Source organism: Gopherus evgoodei, chromosome 2 (genome assembly GCF_007399415.2).
Source record: "Gopherus evgoodei ecotype Sinaloan lineage chromosome 2, rGopEvg1_v1.p, whole genome shotgun sequence".
NCBI lineage: Eukaryota > Metazoa > Chordata > Testudines > Testudinidae > Gopherus > Gopherus evgoodei.
Genome location: NC_044323.1, coordinates 87,721,590 through 87,743,172, shown reverse-complemented (window position 1 = coordinate 87,743,172; position 21,583 = coordinate 87,721,590). Strand labels below are relative to the sequence as shown.

The window sequence follows — 21,583 nt, the reverse complement described above, 5'->3', positions numbered from 1 at the left end:
GCACCCTGACTACAAAAAGTTGAACTGTAATTATCAAATAGGGAGATTTACATACTTGTGATTTTATGTAATATTTATCTACAAAATAAGCTTATATATCATGTTGCTATATAACCATACATAATAGTGAATATTCACCAGTTTAAATTATTTGTATCAAATGAAATAATGGTCCATTTCATCAAGCTCACCTAATTAAAATAATGTTTTAAGTATAAACGAAAAGCTACAAAGGAAAGAAAGTGAACAGATTTATGATTCCAGGTAAGTTAAAAATACAGCCTGACATATTATAACATGCTGTATTTAAACAGATAAAATGTCACTATGAATAATACAGTATATATACAAGTGTAATGAATGTAAGCTTGTACATATCTTAGCCGTAACTTAACATTAAAAAAAAATTCTTTCCATAAATACTCACTTTTATGTTCCCTTTTGGTTAAGTAACAATACTCTTTGAAAATAAGCAAGTCTAGGAATGCAGATATTCACCAAAATTGGTAACATGGTGAAGAGAGTAGGATATGGGCTTTGAGTACTAAACAAAATGTACAGGCCTGTGATAAATGTATGTAACAGTAATATTACAGTCATTACAGCAGAGGGCTGTGGCCTAAAAGCCATGTCAATTGCCCTATTACAATTAGTAATAAAGTAGTTTTACAACTGACAATTATAGTAATTTAATGCTGCTGAATCAAACTATATTTAAATAGTGTGACACTTTCATCTTAAACTGAAGCTATATCTCTACATGACTGATTTTAGTATTCATTCTGAATGATTTTCTAGAATGCACAAAGCAAGGCAGGAGCAAGGAAAACTGAATAAAAGGGAAAAACACAGAAACACCTCTCAGAGCTACTATTAACAAAATTTCTGTACTCTAATTTGATTACTAGCTTTCTATCACTGAAAACTAGGATGTAATATGACACAGCAAATGGTCCAGAAGCCAAAACCATTCTTATTTTAATAGCCTGTTCAACAGTGTAGAACACTGTGCCCTCAAACCCACAGAAAGGTCACTATAGTGGATACATATACTTAGATGCTGACAGGACTGATACATTCAAGTGGTTTGTGGTTGTATTGTTGGTGTGGTTTTTATAGTTGCTGCTGTTGTTTTGGTTAAAAAGAGATTTGGGGTGGAAATCTCACCTTCCCAAAATGTGGTGGTTAGCATAACACACCCCGCAAGTCAAATTGTCTGCCTCACCACAATAGTTAATTTTGTGAAGTACCAAGGGAATCATCTCTATCCTGTTTTGAAGCTCTAAGTAAGCCAAAAGAAGAAGTTATTTACAGACTAATCTCCATGCTACAAGACATACAACTAATTTCAATTGCTTCAGTGTTCTACTTCAGATAGCTAAGGTAAAATACTTCATACCTACTAATTAAAGCACATTTTTCCTGCTAAGAGAAGTTAAAATACTAACAACTAACCTGTATGCACTTATTTTTAAAGAAACATTATTGAAAGCAAATACTACAAATTAAACATTACAGTCTCTGAAGAACATTATCAGAGGCTAATTTTATAAAACCCTGAAGCTAATATTTGCTTAGTTTTGAAATCTGGTTATTATAAAGCTAAAAAAACCAAAACCCACTATCAACTGGAAAAGTCGGTTTTCTAAGCCAGATGTTTGGTGTTTTCACAAGTTTTCAGAAGGTTTTCTAATAGACCATCTATGCAATTATATTTCTTTTTTGTTTACCTTTTCTGGCTTTACATGCTCGTCAGTTTCTTTGCATTACTCAGAATGTACATGATTTATTCATATTGTAAATCCACCTTTATAGTGTAAAGTTCTGTTTTAATTTTACCTAGATATAAAGTGAACTGCAATAAAATTTCTGAATGTGAACTTCTCATTAGAGCTTAGCAACAAAACACATTTGTAATGTGCATTTTATGCAAATTAAACTATTCATTTTTTAATAGCTGCATTAAAAGCAACTTTCAGGTGAGGTTTCTCAAAATTCGTATGAAAGCAAATTGAATGCAAATAAAACTAAACCTTCTATAAGCTGTGCTGTACAAGGTTGCATTTTGTTTTCCAAGGAATATAGTTTGTCCTGTTAAAATAGTTCTACATTAGCACACACATTTAGTAGGTTAACCATTTTCTTGTAAAGAAAACTGATACATGTATTTATATTACAAAACAATTCAAAGCCTGGAACAAATAAATTATGCTTTGTGTTTATGTTCAGCTATAAATAAATTAGTGGATGTTTATGATATTAATACTCTGAGGCACAGTCATCGGTTTTCCCCTAAAATGTAAACGCCTAACTTGTTTCATCCTCTTCCCCACTCCATTCCCATTCTCTCCTATGGTTGAGGATACAGAAAATACGTACTATGCTTCTGACAAAAATGCACTAATATTTTTCCCCTCCAATTTTCTCTGCTGAAAACTATACAAACCCACCAAATCACAGCAATCTTCCCTTGTTCAGAGAGGGATAGGTATGGTTGTCATTCAGCAATATTTCATCACTGGATTAGTGAATGCGGATATTAAAGAAAATATAAAATGTTCTTAACCTCTAGTTATCTGGGGAGGCAGAGACTAAATTGAACTTGCTTCTCCTACATAGCAGCGATGTTAGTAGGAGATGGTAGAGGAACACTAGCAGGACAGGGAATTGTTTTAATACCAAGATGAGATGGCTGATGACAGAGTGCAGACAGACCATGCCGAAGCTTTTTTCCATTCAAACATAAAAGCCAATAACCTCCAGAATTTCTTACCAGCTTTTTCAGATTTTTCTTTCTGTTCTCGTAACTCCTCGCCTTGGGTAGTTATCTGCTTGATATGAGCACGCAGTTGAGCAATTTCCTCTTCCTTCATTTCCATTGTTTCATGCATTTGTCGTTTTGTCTCTGCTATTACCATGCCCTAGACAAGAAATGCTTCAGGTGAGACTAATACATAAATACATAGCATATGCCAAAAACAACTACACACCAGGACACAATCCATAAGGATCATCACAAACCTCACCACCTTCTGTTCTTAGACCTTGTATTCTCTAACCAACATATAGCAGATCATATGTGTGTTTATATAAAAACCCAAAGCATACCACTGCATACATCTTCCTCTAGGGCAGGGATCGACAACCTTTGGCACGTGGCTTGCCAGGGCCGGGCTAGTTTGTTTACCTGCTGCGTCTGCAGGTTCAGCTGCTTGCTGCTCCCACTGGCCGCAGTTCGCTGCTCCAGGCCAATGGGGGCTGTGGGAAGCCGCGGCCAGCACACTCCTCGGCCCATGCTGCTTCCCGCCGCCCCCTTTGGTCTGGAGCGACGAACCGCGGTCAGTGGGAGCTGCGATCAGCCGAACCTGTGGATGCGGCAGGTAAACAAACCGGTCCAAAGGCTGCCGATCCCTGTTCTAGGGAAAGAATGAGAAAACAAAAACGTGAAAGATATTAAGTCACAATGCTTAATACAGTATTGGAAGGCACTTAGATATTAAGGTGACGAGTGCAGTGTAAGAACCTATATAAAATAGAAGCCATTAAAACTCTTCCTCTCTCAAACACATGATGGGTATTATTACGTCTCTGATCACTTTTTACCATATATGGACATTTCCAAATTACATTTAGATACTATTTTTCTCGTAACCTAGTTATGACTATTAGTTAGAAATTCACCTAGACTACTAATCACTATACTGTCTTTTAAAAACATGTCCCAATCAACTCTAAATATTCTTGCAACATCAAATCTGAACTACCAAAGCATTTACAAAATACAGCCTTCTAACTACAGTTTAACACTATGAATCTGGAATGTAAAATAAAACCAAACCACTTCTAATAACAGTTGTAACAGAACTAGAAATAGAGGTCAGACAGTTTGAGCTTGTATAAATTGTATCCCAAAATGATCATGTGCTAGCCATACTGAAAGTTTAAAGAAAAACACCGTCTTATTTACCTTATCTTGTTCTAGCTGCTCAATCAAATTCTTTGCATCGCGCAATTGAGTAATTAGTTTAGTTTTCTCAGTCATGTGAAGTTCCTGAAAAACCACAAGAGATGAAAAAGAGCTAAAGCATTCCCATCAATAAGAAAAAGTTTCCTCTTTCTCAAGTTTGGATAATGTAAGCAAAAGTCCCTAAATGTGAGGCAGAGAAGAAACTAGATTTTGTGCTGTGTTTACACGCAGTCCATCACAACTCAGAAGCCAGGGCAAGGTACTCGCCAGTCCCTATTGTAGTTTAAACATCTCTGAGGAGTGGTCTAAAACGATGGCAGCTTCCCGAGGCTATCCTGTGGGTGGCAGTGTTGCCCAGAATATCTGCAGAGCCACATGATGCAAACCCACCCCAGACATGCCAGCCCCACCTCCATCCCAAGGCTCATAAGTGGGTCTGAAGAAGGCAACATTACAGCTGCCTTCCACAAAGATGGGAGATGAGCATTCTACAGGGAGGGGGCAGAAGCGCAGTGGATGATGCCAGAAGCAGCCACTGGGAGGTAAGAACAGGAGGCTGGGCTGCAAGCATGGGATCCTTCACTAGCTGCAGACTGATTTTTCCTTAAAGGAGTCCTGTAAGACTTATTTATTTTGTAAAGTGTTTGATATCAGATGAAAAATGTAGAATTATTATTAGCATATACTACAATAGTAGTGTTGCAAGCAATATTGTGCAGTTACATCTTTGTTTCCTGTGGCAGCTTGGCACAGCTGCCACACAGTATTTTGTATTAATCAGTTTAATGACCCCTGCCATATCAGAAGAGCTGTGTAAATTAATTAAATGATACCAGAATTCTTGCACTACATTAGCTGATATCTATCAAGAGTTAGGGATTTCACCATACCTTCATTTTCTCTAATTCCTGAAGTCTCTCTTCTAGTTGTTCCTGCAGCGCTTCTTTCTCATTGGTGAGCTGTGCAGAGCGTTCCTTGTGCGATCGAATCATCTCTTTACATCGCTGAAGCAAGTTCTCTTGACGTTTCACTCTCTTAATCAGAGTTTCTAGTGTTTTTGCAGAATCTCCATCACCCTCTACAGACAACATAACCCCATTACTACAAGCACTACTTTTTCAAAACACAGATCTTTTATCATACCCTCATGTCAAGACTCCTTGTAATAATACTAAAATGACTGACTACCTAGACAGAAGTTTTGGATAGACAGACAGACAACAGGGAAAGCAAATGAAGCAGCATAATGCACCTAAAAGCAGCAACAGTGATTTTTAACTATAAACAGAAATTAAACTGTTTACTCCTTTGGGAGTGCCAGAGGAGAGTACATTTGCAAAAAAACAACAACAACAACAAAAACAAAACACCCCCCCCCCCAAATCAGCAACATTACAATTGAATTTGGAGTTACTTTTAGCCATCTACAAAACTTGAATGCTTTCAAGATCCAACCATAAATGTGCATATAAACACAAAATGGCAAATAGTCTTTTCCTCAAAGCTCTTTTCCAGTTTTCCACTTGACAATGAGGACTAATTCTGGATCAGACAAATGTGAAGATTCTTTCATTGACTGTAATAAGTGCACAGAGTCAAGCTGAGTGCACCTTCATTATATAGAATCGAACAAACAAAACCTTACACACCACATTCATAATTAAACCACATCTTTATTTTTAAAGCAGCCCTCCACAAAGGCTCCTGAGACCTTAACATAATAAAAATATTTTAAAATAATATGTAATAATTAACTTTTAACAAGATGTTTTAAACAATTAACTAATTTGAGAGGTATGATTCACCAAAAATGGAGGAAAAAGGAACAACAATGCTCTTGAGACCACAAGGCTCATTGAGACCACCTCTGTCACATTTTGATTTTTAAAGGTGCAAACCTTACACAAATTGCACAGTTCAAAAAATATTTGTGCCACATCCAATAAGATTTCTTATGCAAATGGTGTGATTCAATGACACCAAGATTCTTAATCTGACCTGTTGCCTCAAGTAGAATATCCTTAACACACACCACTTCACGTGGTAGACTTCTCTCTAGCTCCAACCAACCAGACTCCTGTTTTCTCAGGGTGGAGTATGATGTAGCTCAAAAGAATCTAGCTGGCAGTATTACTCAAGGGAATTTTTAAAGAAAATAAAAACCAAAATAGCAGTGAAGTCTTTTGGTCACAAAAGTTACAAGCTGGGGCAATCATTTCAAAAGCAGATGAGAGGTTCAGAAAAAACAAGCCAGGAGATCATTCGTGAACCTGGGCAGCAAGATAAATCAGTATAATTTTTCACCTTCCTCAGGAAGCGGAGAAATGACATAGGGTAGTAACTGGCAACCATTCCAGAATCCCAGAAAGGGTTCCTTGATGGATTCCAGAAAGAAGTCCTCAACACAATAAGGATGGGCAGCACTCTCCCTCTGTTAACAACGGCCTATTAATAATGTTTTAAGAAGCCAAGTCGGATCAGGAACTTAAGGAACCTGTACAACCATTGACACACTCCTCAAAAGCAGGTCAAATGCAACCCAGGGGAAACAGTCCCTTCTGAAGTCAAAAGGCCAAGAAAGAAAAGCCTGGGGCCAAACTTATCCAAGAACAATACCATAAAAATCACATATCAGAGGGGTAGCTGTGTTAGTCTGGATCTGTAAAAGCAGCAAAGAGTCCTGTGGCACCTTATAGACTAAGACATTTTGAAGCATGAGTGTTCGTGGGTGAATACCCACTTTAGCCTATAAGGTGCCACAGGACTCTTTGCTGCTTTATAAAAATCACAGTAAACCAAATGGATGAACTACTATGATATGAGGCAATTTCTACTATGGTATGAGGCAGTTTGGATTAATCGGGCTACACATGACTTCAGCTGTACAGTTTCTCAGAGTTTCTATGACTGACAAGTAACATGTCTGAACCTGAGACTTTACTCCTCTGTACTCCCTCAAGCTTCTTAGCTGCCATATTTTGAGGCATACTGTCTTCCTCTGGAAAGCATTTTTTTTATTACATTAGCCTAAGCTGCGCTTGCTGATACTTTGTCACAACCGCATTATCCTTTTGGCCCCACTGTCTCCAAAATTTCTCTGAAAAACACCTACCAGTACCTCCTGGCTCCAAAACATTTTCTGCACTGATTTCTTTTGCTGGACTTTGTGGTTCAGTTTCAGTATTTGTCTCAGGTAATTCAGTGCTTATCTGGCCATTTTGTAATCGCTGTTTTAGCAAAGATACCTAAATAAAATATCCATTTTGTTAAAAATGAAGCAATATTATGATACATATACATTCTTACATGTTTTTCTTTCAAAATGGAAAGAAGCTTTAATCAAATTGGTATCTCCATACCACAGAAAGGCAAATTCTCTTTGATAAGATTTCACAATAATCATTGTTTTTTCTCCATTCATACAAACACTATCATTCTTACAGGTGGTGAAGCAAAATGGCACATTTGTTAAATATCTTTGCATAAGTGTTGTGAAAATACTTATCACCCTAAAAGATGGTTACTCGCCTTTGTAATTGTTGTTCTTCAAGATGTGTTGCTCATATCCATTCCAATTAGGTGTGTGCGTGCCATGTGCACGATTGTCGGAGAATTTTTACCCTAGCAAAACTTGGTGGGTCGGCTGTGGAACTCCCTGGAGTGGCACCTTTATGGCACCAGATATATACCCCAGCTGACCCAGTGCCCCCTTAGTTCCTTCTTGTCTGGGTTTGGAATGGATATGAGCAACACATCTTGAAGAACAGTTAAAAAGGTGAGTAACTGTCTTTTCTTCTTCAAGTGCTTGCTCATATCGATTCCAAGTAGGTGACTCCCAAGCCTTACCTAGGCGGTGGGGTCAGAGTAAGATGTTGCGGAGTGCAGAACTGCTGAGCCAAATGCTGCGTCACCCCTTGACTGCTGGACTATTGCATAGTGAGTAGCAAAGGTATGAACCGATGACCAAGTTGCTGCCCTACATATGTCCTATATGGGTACATAAGCAAGGAAAGCTGAGGATGAAGCTTGAGCCAGAGTGGAGCGGGCAGCAAGGTGTGTAGTTGGGACACCAGCTGAGGATGAAGCTTGAGCCTGAGTGGAGTGAGCAGTAAGGTGTGTAGTTGGGACACCAGCCAAGTCATAGCACGCACTGATGCATGATGTGATCCAGGACGAGATGTGCTGGCTGGAGAATGGAAGGCTCTTCATCCAGTCTGCCACAGCTATGAACAGCGGGTTGTCTTCCTAAAAGGTTTTGTTTGTTCAATGTAAAAGGCGAGGGCCCTACGAACGTCTAGAGAGTGCAGCTGTTGGTCCCGTCGAGAAGCGTGTGGCTTCCAATAGAAGACCTGGAGGAAGATGTCTTGGTTGATATGGAAGGCAGACACCACCTTAGGAAGGAAGGCAGGGTGTGGTCGCAACTGTACCTTGTCATTATGGAATACCGTATACAGTGGTTCCGATGTGACGGCTCTAAGCTCAGACACACCTCACCGAGGTGATAACTATGAGGAAGGCTGTCTTCGAGGAAAGGTATAGGAGTGAGCAGGTGACCATCGGCTCAAACAGGGCACCCATGAGTCTGGATAGGACCAGATACGGGCCGGATGCCGAATTGGCGGATACAGACATTCTAATCCCTTGAGGAACCTGATGACCATGAGATTAGAGAAGACCAAGCGCCCATTTTCACCCGGGTGGAAGGCTGAAATTGCTGATAGGTGTACTCTGATGGATGAAACTGCCAGGCCCTGCTGTTTCAAGAACAAGAGGTAGTCTAAGATGGTAGGTATTGGTGCCTCCAGGGGGGCAGTATTGCTCAGAGCACATCAGCAGGAAAAACGCTTTCACTTGGCCAAATCCGTGGACCTGGTAGAGGGCTTTCTGCTACCCAAAAGGACCTGCTGTACCGAGCGGGAGCAACATAGCTCAAATTGTGTTAGCCATGCAGCATCCACACTGTGAGGTGGAGGGATTGCAGGTCGGGATGGCAGAGTCATCCGTGTTCCTGAGTAATCAAGTCCGGCCACAACAGAAGGGGAATTGGAGTGATCACCGACAGATCTAGGAGAGTGGTATACCAGTGCTGCCTGGGCCACACCAGGGCAACCAAAATTAAGCAGGCTCTGTCCCTGCGCAACTTGAGCAGGACCATGTGGACTAATGGAAATGGAGGACAGAAGTAATACAGGTGGTGTATCCACAGTATTAGGAAGGCATCCGACAGGGAACCGGGGAGCGTCCCTGGAGAGAGCAGAACACTTGGCACTTCCGATTCTCGCGAGAGGTGAATAGGTCTATCTGGGGAAACCCTCACTTCTGGAAGACAAAGTGGATGACGTCTGGGCAAACTGACCACTCGTGAGCCTGAAACGATCTGCTCAGGTGGTCTGCTAAGGTATTCTGGACTCCATGGAGAAATGACACCACCAGGTGGATTGAGTGGGCTATGCAGAATTCCCATAGGTGAATGGCTTTCTGACAGGGCAGGGATGATTGTGCTCCCCCTTGTTTGTTGATATAAAACATGGCCGTTGTGTTGTCTGTGAAAACTGCAACACAATGGCCCTGAAGGTGCTTGTGGAACACTTGACAAGCCAGGCGCACTGCTCTCCCATACACTGATGTGCAGGGATCTCTCTTGTGTGGACCAAAGGCCCTGTGTGTGAAGGTTCGCAAGTTGAGCGCCCCAACCCAAAGATGATGCATCCGTCGTTAGGGCCAGGGAGGGTTGTGGGGCATGGAATGGTACCCCTTAACATACTGAGTTGGGGTTCAGCCACCAGTCAAGGGAGGTTAAGACTACTGGCGGTACTGTGATCACTGTGCCCATGCTGTCCTGGCCTGGGTGGTATACAATTGAGAGCCAGGCCTGAAGTGGACGCAATCTGGCGTGTCTGGTCACGAAGGTACAAGACGCCATGTGTCCCAGGAGACCCAGGCACATCCGTACTGTTGGGAAGCCTTGGAGGCCGCAAATGATGCTCACAAAAGGACTGAAAGCGTGAGTGCGGTAGAGACACACGGGCGAGTCTCGAATCTAGGACTGCTCCGATGAAGACTATTCTTTGAGTTGGTTCCAGGTCCAGCTGTCTGAACAAGCTCATGAGATTGTCCCCGGAGTGGCCCCGAATGAGCCAGTCGTCGAGGTACGGAAACACTTGGATCCAATGTCAACAGAGTGAGGCAGCTACGATGGCAATATACGTTGTAAAGACCCCTGGTGCCATGGATAGACTGAAGGGAAGGACGATAAACTGGAAGTGCTGTTGGTCGACCACAAAGCAAAGGAAAAGCCTGTGCGGCGGGTAAATTGCTACGTGGAAGTACACATCCTTCATGTCGAGGGGGGCATACCAGTCTCCAGGATTCAGGGAAGGAATAATGGTCCCCAGGGAAACCATGCAGAAAAGACTGTTACTCACCTTTGTAACTGTTGTTCTTCGAGATGTGTTGCTCATATCCATTCCAGTTAGGTGTACGCGCCGCGCGTGCACATTCGTCGGAAAACTTTTACCCTAGCAACTCAGTGGGCCGGCAGGTCGCCCCCTAGAGTGGCGCCACCATGGCGCTCCATATATACTCCTGCCGGCCCACCCGCTCCTCAGTTCCTTCTTGCCGGCTACTCCGACAGTGGGGAAGGAGGGCGGGTGTGGAATGGATATGAGCAACACATCTCGAAGAACAACAGTTACAAAGGTGAGTAACCGTCTTTTCTTCTTCGAGTGATTGCTCATATCCATTCCAGTTAGGTGAATCCCAAGCCTTACAAAGGCGGTGGGGTCGGAGTGAAATGTGGCAGAATAAAACTGCTGAGCCAGAGGCTACAGCCTCTCTTGACTGCTGAACCAGGGCATACTGCGAAGCAAAGGTATGGACCGAGGACCAATGGAGCTTCGCGACAGATCTCGTGGGTAGAAACACGAGCCAGCAAGGCGGCAGATGAAGCCTGAGCCCTGGTAGAATGCACGTTGATGTGGCTTGGGGAAATATGAGCCAAATCATAACAAGTGGGGATGTCCGCCATCACCCCAGATGAGATCCTCTGAGAGGAGAACAAGCAAGCCCTCCCTTTGGCCCGCTACCGGGATAGAGCTGGGGCACCTTAGGAAATGGTTCTGTCAGCACAATATAATGCGAGCACTCCACAGATGTCCAAGGAGTGCAACGGTTGTGCCCATTGCGTTGAACTGTGGGTAACATGAAAAGCCAAAACCACCTTAGGGAGGAAAGCCGGGTGCGGTCATAACTGCACCTTGTCATTGTGAAACCTAGTGTACGGCGGAACCCCCGTAAGAGCTCTGATCTCAGAGACCCGTCTGGCCAAGACTAGGTTGAGGTCCCAGGTCGGGGCTGGGCGGCGCACCCGAGGGTGCAAGCGCTCCAAGCCCTTGAGGGACCTCGAACCCATAGAGCGTGAGAACACTGAACGTCCATCTTAGTCTGCTGGAAGGTAGAGATGGCTGCCGAGTGTATCCTCAGCGCTGATACCGCCAGGTCCTGCCGCTGAAGGCCAGAGGCAGGCCAAACAGAGGGGATCGAGACCTCAGCAGGAGCAAGATCGAGCGTATTGCAGCTGTAAAAGAAACGCTTCCACCTGGCCCGGTACGTCGACCAGGTGGAAGGCTGCCTGTCACCCCGACTCAGGTACGCAGCAGCCACCGTGAGGCGAAGAGGCTGCAGGTCCGAGTGACGAAGCCTGTCGTTGCCCTGAGTGATGAGGTCTGGGCTGACAGGCCGAGTAACGTGGTATGTCAGCGCTGCCTGGACCATTCTGGAGTGATCATGATGATGATGCACGCTCTGCCCCTGCGCAGTTTGAGCAGGACCTAATGAACCAGTGGGAACAGTGGGAAGGCATAATGCAGTTGGCCTTTCCACGGCATCAGGAATGCGTCCAAGATCGATTCCGAGGAGAGATCTTGGAAGGAGCAGAACACCTGGCATTTCCTGCTCTCGCGGTGAGCGAACAGGTCTGTGTGAGGAAACATCTCCACTTCCGGAAAGCGGGACGCCTCACATGGGGCAGAGTGATCACTCGTAAGGCAGGAAAGACCTGCTGAGGCAAAGAGTTAGGACGTTCCAAACGCCTGGGAGAAAGGACGTCGCCAGCTCCATCGAGTGGGCCATGCCAAAGACCCGGAAATGGATGGCCTCCTGACAAAAAAGGGGGGGGGGACTATGTCCCCCCTGAATACTTATGAAGCACCTGGTCGTTGTGTTGGCTGTAAACACCGAGATACAACGGCCTCGCAGCTGCCGCTGGAACCCCTGGCATGCCAGGCGGACTACTCTCAATTTTTGGGGCATTGAGGAGGAATGCCAGCTCCCTAGAAGACCAAAGGCCTTAAGCTCAGAGGTGACTATGAACACTCGAGCAGAGAGATGAGGCGTCCGCCGTCAGGGGCAGTGAGCCGGACTTGGAGAGGACGGAGGCGGAGCTTGGCGTGTTTGGTTACAAACTTGCGGGCAACCATGGACCCAGGAGACTGAGACAAGAACGAGCTGAGGTCGTTGGGAAAGCCTTCAGACCTCAGATGATTGTTGCCATCGCCTAAAATCTCAGTTGCGATAAGCAGGCTCCAGCTAGGTAGGAGACCAGGATAGCCCCTAGGGAGCCCAACCTCTGCGTGGGGACCAGAGTGGATTGCTCTATAATAAACAGCAGGCCTTGACCTGTGAATAAGACCGTGGCGATGCCCACACGCTGAGTGGTTTGTGTCTCAGAGTCTCCGTGGATAAGCGAATCGTCCAGATACGGAAAAACGCATATCCGACATCAGCGACGGTAGGCGGCGACTATGGCCGTAAACCGGGAGTATTGACAGTCGGCTATAGAGCGGAGGCATCTCCCGTGCGGAGGGAAGATGGCATTGCGAAAGTACGCGTGCTTCATATCCAGGGCGGCACAGTAGCCCCCAGGAGGCAAGGATGGAATAATGATTCCCAGGGATACCATGCAGAACTCCAACCTTATCCTAACCCGGTTGAGTCCGTGCAGGACCAAGAAGGTCTGAGACCTGTGTTCGAGTGGGGGACTAGGGCATAACGGGGGTAAAACCCCTTACCCCTTTCGTCCGCTGAAGTGGGACAGGGCTGGAGCAAATTCAAGGTGGTACCTATGCTCCATCGTGCGCAGGACCCAGCGATCTGAAAGTAACTGGGGCCATGCCAGGAGAAAGCGGGATCGGGATCCCGTCCTGCGACTGGTACACCGCCCTCAGGTGAACCTTGGAAGGTCCGTCTTTGGTCCCAGTGGTAATTGCGAGGGACCTTGACTTTGGCTCTTTAGGGGTCCTGACGTTCGTCTGCGACCACCTTGGCCCTGCCGTTTGCCAGAGTTCTGCCTCTGGCTAGGCACAGAGTATGGCGGCTGGGGCCAGAAAGGCCTGCGTTTTGTCGCTGGCGTATACATGCTGAGACGCATTAGGACCCTATTGCCCACCAGACTTCGCAGTCTGGGGCTGTCTCTGCCGCGAAGATGCCTTTACCAACAAAGGGTAAATCCTGAATGGCATACCGCAGCTCCGGCCGGAGGTTTAAAACCTGAAGCCATGAAATGCACCTCACGGCGACACTCAAGGCCAGAGTGCCGGCCGCAGAGTCTGCTGCGTCCAACGAGGCCTGGAGGGACGCTCTGGGAACCTTCTTTCCCCCCGTCCTCCAAGACGGCAGCGAACTCCAGGTGGAAGTTTTGAGGGAGAAACTCCTTCACTCAGGTGCTATAATTATCGCAGCTAAGCAAGGCTTGTTGCTTTGCTACCCCGAGCTGCAGGGCCCCTGCAGAGTACACCTGGCGGCCAAGCCTGTTCATTCGCCAAGCCTCTTTCTGCTTCAGGGCTGGCGCCCGTTGGCCATCATATCAGGATCATGGTCCTGAGCATAAAATCTGCGCATATGGGATGACACGGATGCGTGTCCGGACGGCCATGGAGGTACTAAAAGAAGGCACAGGCAGAGTCTCTGACTCACTCGGACCTTGCCCAACTCGGCACCGGGGACCGGCATCGGGAGGCGTATCGGTACCTGGAACGAGATCCAGACCCGCAACCAGAACGGTGTCGGGAGGTCGACCGAGATCTCGAGGCTCGGAGAAGGGCTACAGGAGTCAAGGTACCTGCCCCGGTGCCAGAGGTCGGAACGGTGCCGATAGCGGGTCGGCGAACGGGATACCGACCGGTGCAGCGAGTGTGACCAGTACCGAGGAAAACAGCACCGGGACTGCCAGTGGTGTCCGGCGTGCCGACAGGACTTGGAGTGTCTGCGGGACCGTGATCATGAACGGTGCCGCTCTGCTGTGCTGACAGGGGACAGTCCTCTGAAGAGACTGTATTACCCGTACCGGCGGTGCCCGGGACAGGCAGCACTGACTCTGTCATGGCACTGAGAGCCCTCGCCGTTGGTAACATCTCCGGCGTGAAGGGAACAGCAGGCTCAACCACAGTGCGTACTGGGGAGCTGTCAGGCACCGAATTCGACGGCCCTCGTGGGACCGGGATCCACGGTACCGAGGTCATCAGAGCTTCGGTAGGTGTCGGTGCCGGGCGAACCGAGTTAGATAAGCTGTCTGGCTGTGGTGCCGTCAGCACTGAAGCAGTGGGAGTAATACGCTCAACCACGGCGCGTGCCGGGGAGCCGTCGGGCACCGGATTCGATAGCCCTTGTGGGACTGGAATCGACGGTGCCGATGTTGTCGGTGCCTCAGAGGCGTCGGTACCGGGCAATCCGACTTAGACTAGCCCTCTGGCTGCGGTGCCGTTGGCATGGAAGCAGCCGGAGCAGGAGCTCAACCACGGCGCGTGCCGGGGAGCCGTCAGGCACCGGATTCTACGGCCCTTGCGGGACCGGGATCGACGGTGCCGACGTCATCGGTGCCGCAGCAGGTGTCGGTGCCGGGCGATCCGACGTAGACGAGCTCTCTGGCTGCGGTGCCGTTGGCACGGAAGCAGCAGGAGCAGTAGCTCAACCACGGCGCGTGCCGGGGAGCCGTCAGGCACCGGATTCTACGGCCCTTGTGGGACCGGGATCGACGGTGCCGACGTCATCGGTGCCGCAGCAGGTGCCGGTGCCGGGCGATCCGACTTAGACGAGCCCTCTGGCTGCGGTGCCGCTGGCACGGAAGCAGCAGGAGCAGTAGCTCAACCACGGCGCGCGCCGGGGAGCCGTCAGGCACCGGATTCTACGGCCCTCGTGGGACCGGGATCGACGGTGCCGACGTCGTCGGTGCCGGGCGAGCCATCTTAGACGAGCTCTCTAGCTGTGGTGCAGTTGGCACAGAAGCAGCAGGAGCAGTAAGCTCTACCACGGCGCGAGCCGGGGAGCTGCCAGGCACCGGATTCTGTGGTCCTGGGGGACTGGAATCGACGGAGCCGAAGTCATCGGTTCCTCTGCAGGTGTCGGTGCCGGGTAACGCAACTTAGGCGAGCTCTCTGGCTGCGATGCAGGTGGCACGGAAGCAGCGGGAGCAGGGGGCTCAACCACGGCGCGTGCCGGGGAGCCGCCAGGCACCAGCAGGAATCATAGGCTCTCTCGACCTCGGAAGAAGGGAGCGGTGCCGAGTCGACATCGGTGCCGGCGACGGTCGGTGCCGAAAGGCCTTGGTAGTAACGGCGGGGTCCGGTGCCGAGGAGGCGCTTCTGCCCGCCGCTTGAACATCGCTCGGCGCCCAAGGTGGAGGGGTAAGTGAAAGTCCCGCACCTTTTTGTTCTCGGCTTAAAAGCCTTGCAAATGGGGCACTTATCTGTCAAGTGTGATTCCCTGAGGCACTTCAAACAGGAGTCATGTAGATCTCTCTTCGGCAGCGGCTTCTGGCAGGCCGGGCCCCTTTTAAAACCCGGTGAGACATGCATGGCTCCGGCACTGGGCTCATGGAAGGGGCTACTTCCTGAACCCCGCTAACTAAACTAACCATGTTAGCAAAGAAAACACGTATAACCATACAAATATATATATAAAAGGGTTATAACTGCATAATTATATACGAGAAAACGAGTAGCTAGGGAAGTGGAGGTCAGCTAAGCCGCGCTCCACTGTTCCAACGACCGACACGGGCGGTAAGAAGGAACTGAGGAGCGGGTGGGCCGGCAGGAGTATATATGGAGCGCCATGGTGGCGCCACTCTAGGGGGCGACCTGCCGGCCCACTGAGTTGCTAGGGTAAAAGTTTTCCGACAAATGTGCACGCGCGGCGCGTACACCTAACTGGAATGGATATGAGCAATCACTCGAAGAAGAACTTCAACCTTACCATGAATTTGTTGAGTCCACGCAGGTCCAGGATGGGCCGTAGCCCTCCCTTTGCCTTGGAGATTAGGAAATAACATGAGTAAACCCCCCTGCTCCTCAGTTCCCTTGGAACCTCCTCTATAGCTCCGATAGCTAGGAGTGTTCGCGCCTCCTGCAGAAGGAGTTGCTCGTGAGAAGGGTCCCTGAAGAGGGACAGGAAGGGAGGGTGGGGAGACAAATTGAAGGCGGTATCCACTTTCTACTGTACGTAGGACCCAGTGGTCTGATGTTATACGGGACCACGCACGGAGGAAACAAGAGAGGAATTGTTGAAAGACAGGGAAGGATCCTGGGAGAAGACTGGTGCTCCGCCCTCAGAAGCGCCTTCAAAACTTTTGTTTGGGCCCCGCCAATGGTTTAGGGGGACCCTGGTTCTGGCCTGTCTGTAGACCAGACAGTCTCTGCATACCACCCCTGCCGCATCTTCTAGAGAAGTCCTGTCTCGGCCGGGGGTTGGGATAGATGTGCTGCAGCTGGGGTCGGAAGAGCCTACGTTGCATCACCGGGGTATGCATGCCCAGTGAACACATGATGGCTCAGTTGTCCTTCAGACTCTGAAGCCTGCACTGTCTTCTCTGAAAACAGACCCTGGCCATCAAAGGGTAGGTCCTGTATAGTCTGCTGGAATTCTGGTGTCCGGATGCGGTACTGACACTTCTGGTGCCGCAGGCGCGCACTGAACCGACGAAGTCGGCGCTGGGTTTTGGCGTGGGGCCAAGGACATCGGGCTAAGTGCTGCTTCCATAAGGAACTGTTTCAGGTGACAGTTCAGCTCCTTTTTAGTCCTGAGGCTTGAATGCCTTAGTAATGCGGCACTTGTCAGATTGATGGAATTCCCCCAGGCACTTCAAACAGGAGTTGTGGGGGTCTCCCATAGGAATAGGTTTAAGGCAGGCCGAGCATGGAGACATAGGCATCAGCCCAGGTACCGGGAGGGAAGGAAGGGGAGAAGCCCCTTACCTCCAACTACTATTTACACTAAGAACAATAACTATTAACTACTACTAAAGAAGTAATAACTACTACTTAAAACTATTGACAACTATAAACGAATGCTACAGTAAAAGCTAGGGAGGTGGAGTTCAGCTAAGCTGCGCTCCACAGTTCCAACAACCATTATGGGCAGTGAGAAGGAGCTGAGGGAGCGCTGGGTCGGCTGGGGTATATATCTGGCGCCGTAAAGGTGCCACTCCAGAGGGCACCTCAGCCAACCCACTGAGTGTTGCTGGGGTAAAAAAATCTTCTGATGATCCTGCACGCGGCACGCGCACACCTAATTAGAATCGATATGAGCAAGGACTTGAAGAACATCTGCTCACACCAGCCCCATAATGATGGATCTGATATTTTACTTGCCATGAGAAAACAAATGCATTTCTTGTGTGAATGATTTTGCAAAGCTACTCTTTATCACCTGTAGTATACATCCTTAAGTATTATTTCTTCAATACTACATGTGTACAAGAAGCTTTGCAGACCACAAACGTAACAAACATCATCTGTTATAAAAGACACTGACATGTGGAGCTAAACGCTACCATTAAAGAAATGAAACCATGCCATTTCTTTATAAAACCTTGTATACTACAGTATTCGGAAAGAGGGTGATCATTTCTCTTTTGTTCCCAACTGATTCAAGAGCCTCTTTCTTAGATCAGTGATGTTACCTGAGTCTGCAGGACACTAATAAGTTGATCCTTTTCTTCTAAAGATGCATCAAATTCTTCCTGGAGATGTTTCTTAGCTTGTTGATCCATTTGGAGTTCCTAAGGAACACAGAGAAAAGTTTTCAACGCAAAATGAAAAGTTTGTTTGAAAGTTAAATTAAAATGTTATGATGAAATAATCTCAATACAATGTTTAAAGATGTACTAACATTTTTGTTGATTTAAATTTGACTGCAATTTTGTGTCCAGAATATGAACCAAAGTTAAGTTATTACAATACAGCATGTATATAAAATATTCAGCATATCTGCTTGCACATACAGTACCACCCTTCAAAATTAATAAGAGAGACAAGATCTGATGTAAGAGCATGTTTTTTTCCTCTCTTTAAAGTTAAGTGAGTTAATGCTTGTGATGGGATCACTTCAGGGCCAGTCCTGAAAGCTGCCGCACATTTTCAATTCCTTTGAAGTTGAGAACACATGGCCCTCACAAGACTAGGCCCCATGAGACTAAAATCCTTAATTTATCCATAGATTAAATCAAGTTTCCCTCACTGCTTAAACAATTTCTTCTACTTTGACCAGAGAACTACCATTTCTAACGCAGACTGTAGTCAGTCTCCACTCCTATGCCTCCCTGATGAGAAGGCTAACAGAGCACCAACTAATTTTAATTATGACAGTGCCTTTGTCAACAACATTTGGCCATTAAAAACTATATTGGTACTACCTATTCATGTCCCTGAATGGACTAAGATAATGGACTACTAACCTATACTAAATGATAATCAGTGATCCTGCACCAAAGAGTTATGTAAATCACTACATAAGAAATGAATGCATTTAAACATGCATCCACTGAAAATCATTTCCTAGGATTTTAGTTTTTAAAAAGTTACTTTCATCAACATATATACCTCCGATTATATATAGACATTTTTAAAGTAAGTTTACCAGGTAGAGCTGGTGGACTGAATCTAATTACTACCATTTCACAGGTGCCTATTTTGAGAAAAGCATTTATCTGTAAGAGAACTGCACCTGTAAGTCTGGGTTTGTGCAAAACATGCAGAGACAGGAGACAAAGCAAGAAAAGCTGGGGCAAGACCTGGGGCACTGACTGCTCACTCTCCTCTTATTCCCATTTGACACTGTTAACCTCACTTTTAGGCTCTAAGTCTTACTGCTTACCCCTTACCTTCATGGATGAGCTCCAGATGTCATAACTGAACCCTCCCTCCCTGATGTCAGCTTTGAGAACAGCAACTGCCTATAAAGAATAGCATCTTTGTGAGCTTACCATACAAGCCATGCAGAGACAGGAGGACTGTGTTTAAGGGGAGAGTTCCAAGACACAGACTGCTCCTTTCTCTTCCCATTCAACTGAGTTCACTTTTTTAGCCTAGCTTTGCTTTACATTTCTTACTATCTATTGATTAACCTGTTTTCTGCATTTGAGAGTCTCACCTGCAATACTTTCAAGCTGGCAAAGACCAAAAAAAAGCTCAGGGTGACAACAAATGCCAAAGAATTCTACTGCTACAGATATAAGTTACAGATGATAAAATGTTCCTCTGCCGTATCTGCAAGCCCTGAAATTATTATTGGTAAAGAACAGAAAAGGCAGGCAGGGAAGTGTTCATTTACAGGGCATTGTTATGTTGTGGACTTATCCTCAGAGAAGACTCAATTTCACCTCCATTTCTAGACAATAAGGGGCAACTCTTTCTAAGAAAGGACACTTATTTAAAACAAATTTTGTTTACAAGAAATATATCTAGATTACTAGTAACACCTTTGATTATTTTTTGGAAAGTTAGGAATCAAACTCTACAAAAGTTGATGGATTATAGCAGAGGAGGTCAATAGGCAGACTGTGGGCCAAATACGGACTGCCAGATGCTTTTGAATGGACTCCAAAATCTTTTTTTATTATTATTATTATTTTCTCTGGACCTTGACTGTATCTTGACCAAGAAATTGGGACTGCAACAAAAAAATAATTGACCATCACTGGCTTAGACCAACGGACAGCTTCCTATTCATTTCTGACTTTTTCAAGAGCTGGTTTTAGACAATCTTTTCCAGAGATGCAAATGTAATTTGATGCAGATTAGGGAAACACTGAATAAATTCAGTATTACATAATTAGTAACCTTTGTGTAGGGTTATCATCAGTCTTAAGCTATGCATATGACTATGGTTTTCAGTAAAGATGTACTCAGATTTTGAATAAATTATCTTTACAAAAAGCATGATAAGAACCAAAGTATCTTTTAAGGAAAGATCTGTCTAAATTTCTCAGAAGACACCCAATTCCTGAACCATTGCACAGGGAGTTTTCTTACTTCCATAGGAAAAGGGTCATGCCTAAATGAGGATGTTTCATTTCAGATAGTTATAAGACGACTGTCATGGAAATTTAACTTAATTTTTTAATAAGGGAAGGGGTAGCTAATTTGTTACCTCCCTTTATCTTCTGTAAAAACATAAATTTGCTATACAATACAGAATCTGATCATAAGTCAAAATTACTGAGAGAGTTACAATTAAAATTCTACAAACTCTGCTCACCTGAATTAGACCCCACATTGTTGAGGAACAGCACTTTGTGATTACAGACCAAAAAATAGTTTAAAAGAAGGTTGGCACACAAGGAAACCTGTGAGCCCCTTCTTGCCAATGAATGTTAAATATGGCCACTTTATTTTAGTGAGATTATGCCTAAGGAACTCCTTTTATCTTTATTAAATAATCTTCTAGATCATCTGTTTGGCAAAAAACATAGGAGTTTAACCACCTAAAATCTCCTAAATCAGAATGATTGATACAATGACATTTTAAGGATCTTAGCAACAGTGTTGAGAGCTGTAGCAACAAGTGAGAATAAGATCAAAGCAGTTGTGTGGAACCCAGTTACATCAGAATGGCAGTTAAGGTGAAGGTGATTGGTTCTGAATGGGGGGGGGGGGGGGAGAACACAACTAGATTTCCGTGGGAGCTTGGTATGAAGAGTTAGGAACATGTATAAATTGAAGACTAATGTTTCTGTGTGAAAGCATAGTTGACATCTCACTCTGGTCCCCAATACCTGTGTGGTAAGTCGCTTCAATTTCTGATTGCATTTCATTAGGGATCTTTAACTTGGTTTTCTGAAACAGTCAGTGTAACTTGCTCTCTCTCTAACAGGTTGCAGATATTTGTTAAACTTGTGACATGATTCCTATACACTCTGTAAATACCATGTAAGTTAAATTAAAAGGAGGCATACTTGCCAATGAACTTACCTAACATGCTACTTAACTATAAACAGTATAGGTTCATGATTTCAAATGGACAGGACTGTTTTAATTTGATCAGTTAATCATATTTATGTCCACTCATCCTGATTTTAATTCTATTGTATGTTACATGATAAAAATATTTTTGTAAGCAAGAAATAACTCAAAACCCTGGCATAGATTTAAAGAAGAGAGTCGTATATGGTAGAAATTAAAGCAAGGTAATGCCTCTTCATGAACTGGGTTCTGCTCATTGTTTGGTTTTGCTCAATACCAAAGGTAGGATAATGAGTACAAGTTAAAGTAAATGACTTTACAAAAATCATCAAGGTGGGAAAGAGACTGTATGAGAAAGTTATGAAATTCAACTCAGAAATTCAAC

General features: G+C 45.6%; 1 protein-coding gene across 6 annotated transcripts in view; it reads right to left on the bottom strand.

Moving 5' to 3' along the window:
* Positions 1 to 21,583, bottom strand: part of GOLGA4 (golgin A4) — a 127,356-nt gene that overhangs the window by 63,783 nt on the left and 41,990 nt on the right. For 4 of the 6 annotated variants that reach the window (XM_030551297.1, XM_030551299.1, XM_030551303.1 and 1 more), the window contains 6 exons: positions 19,119 to 19,190; positions 17,919 to 18,017; positions 7,080 to 7,212; positions 4,858 to 5,045; positions 3,968 to 4,051; positions 2,774 to 2,921 (listed from right to left, as the gene is read on the bottom strand). In XM_030551297.1, coding sequence (XP_030407157.1) covers positions 2,774 to 2,921; positions 3,968 to 4,051; positions 4,858 to 5,045; positions 7,080 to 7,212; positions 17,919 to 18,017; positions 19,119 to 19,190 — 724 coding nt within the window. The remainder of the gene's footprint in view (positions 1 to 2,773; positions 2,922 to 3,967; positions 4,052 to 4,857; positions 5,046 to 7,079; positions 7,213 to 17,918; positions 18,018 to 19,118; positions 19,191 to 21,583) is intronic. The other 2 variants (XM_030551300.1, XM_030551302.1) reach the window with 1 other exon arrangement.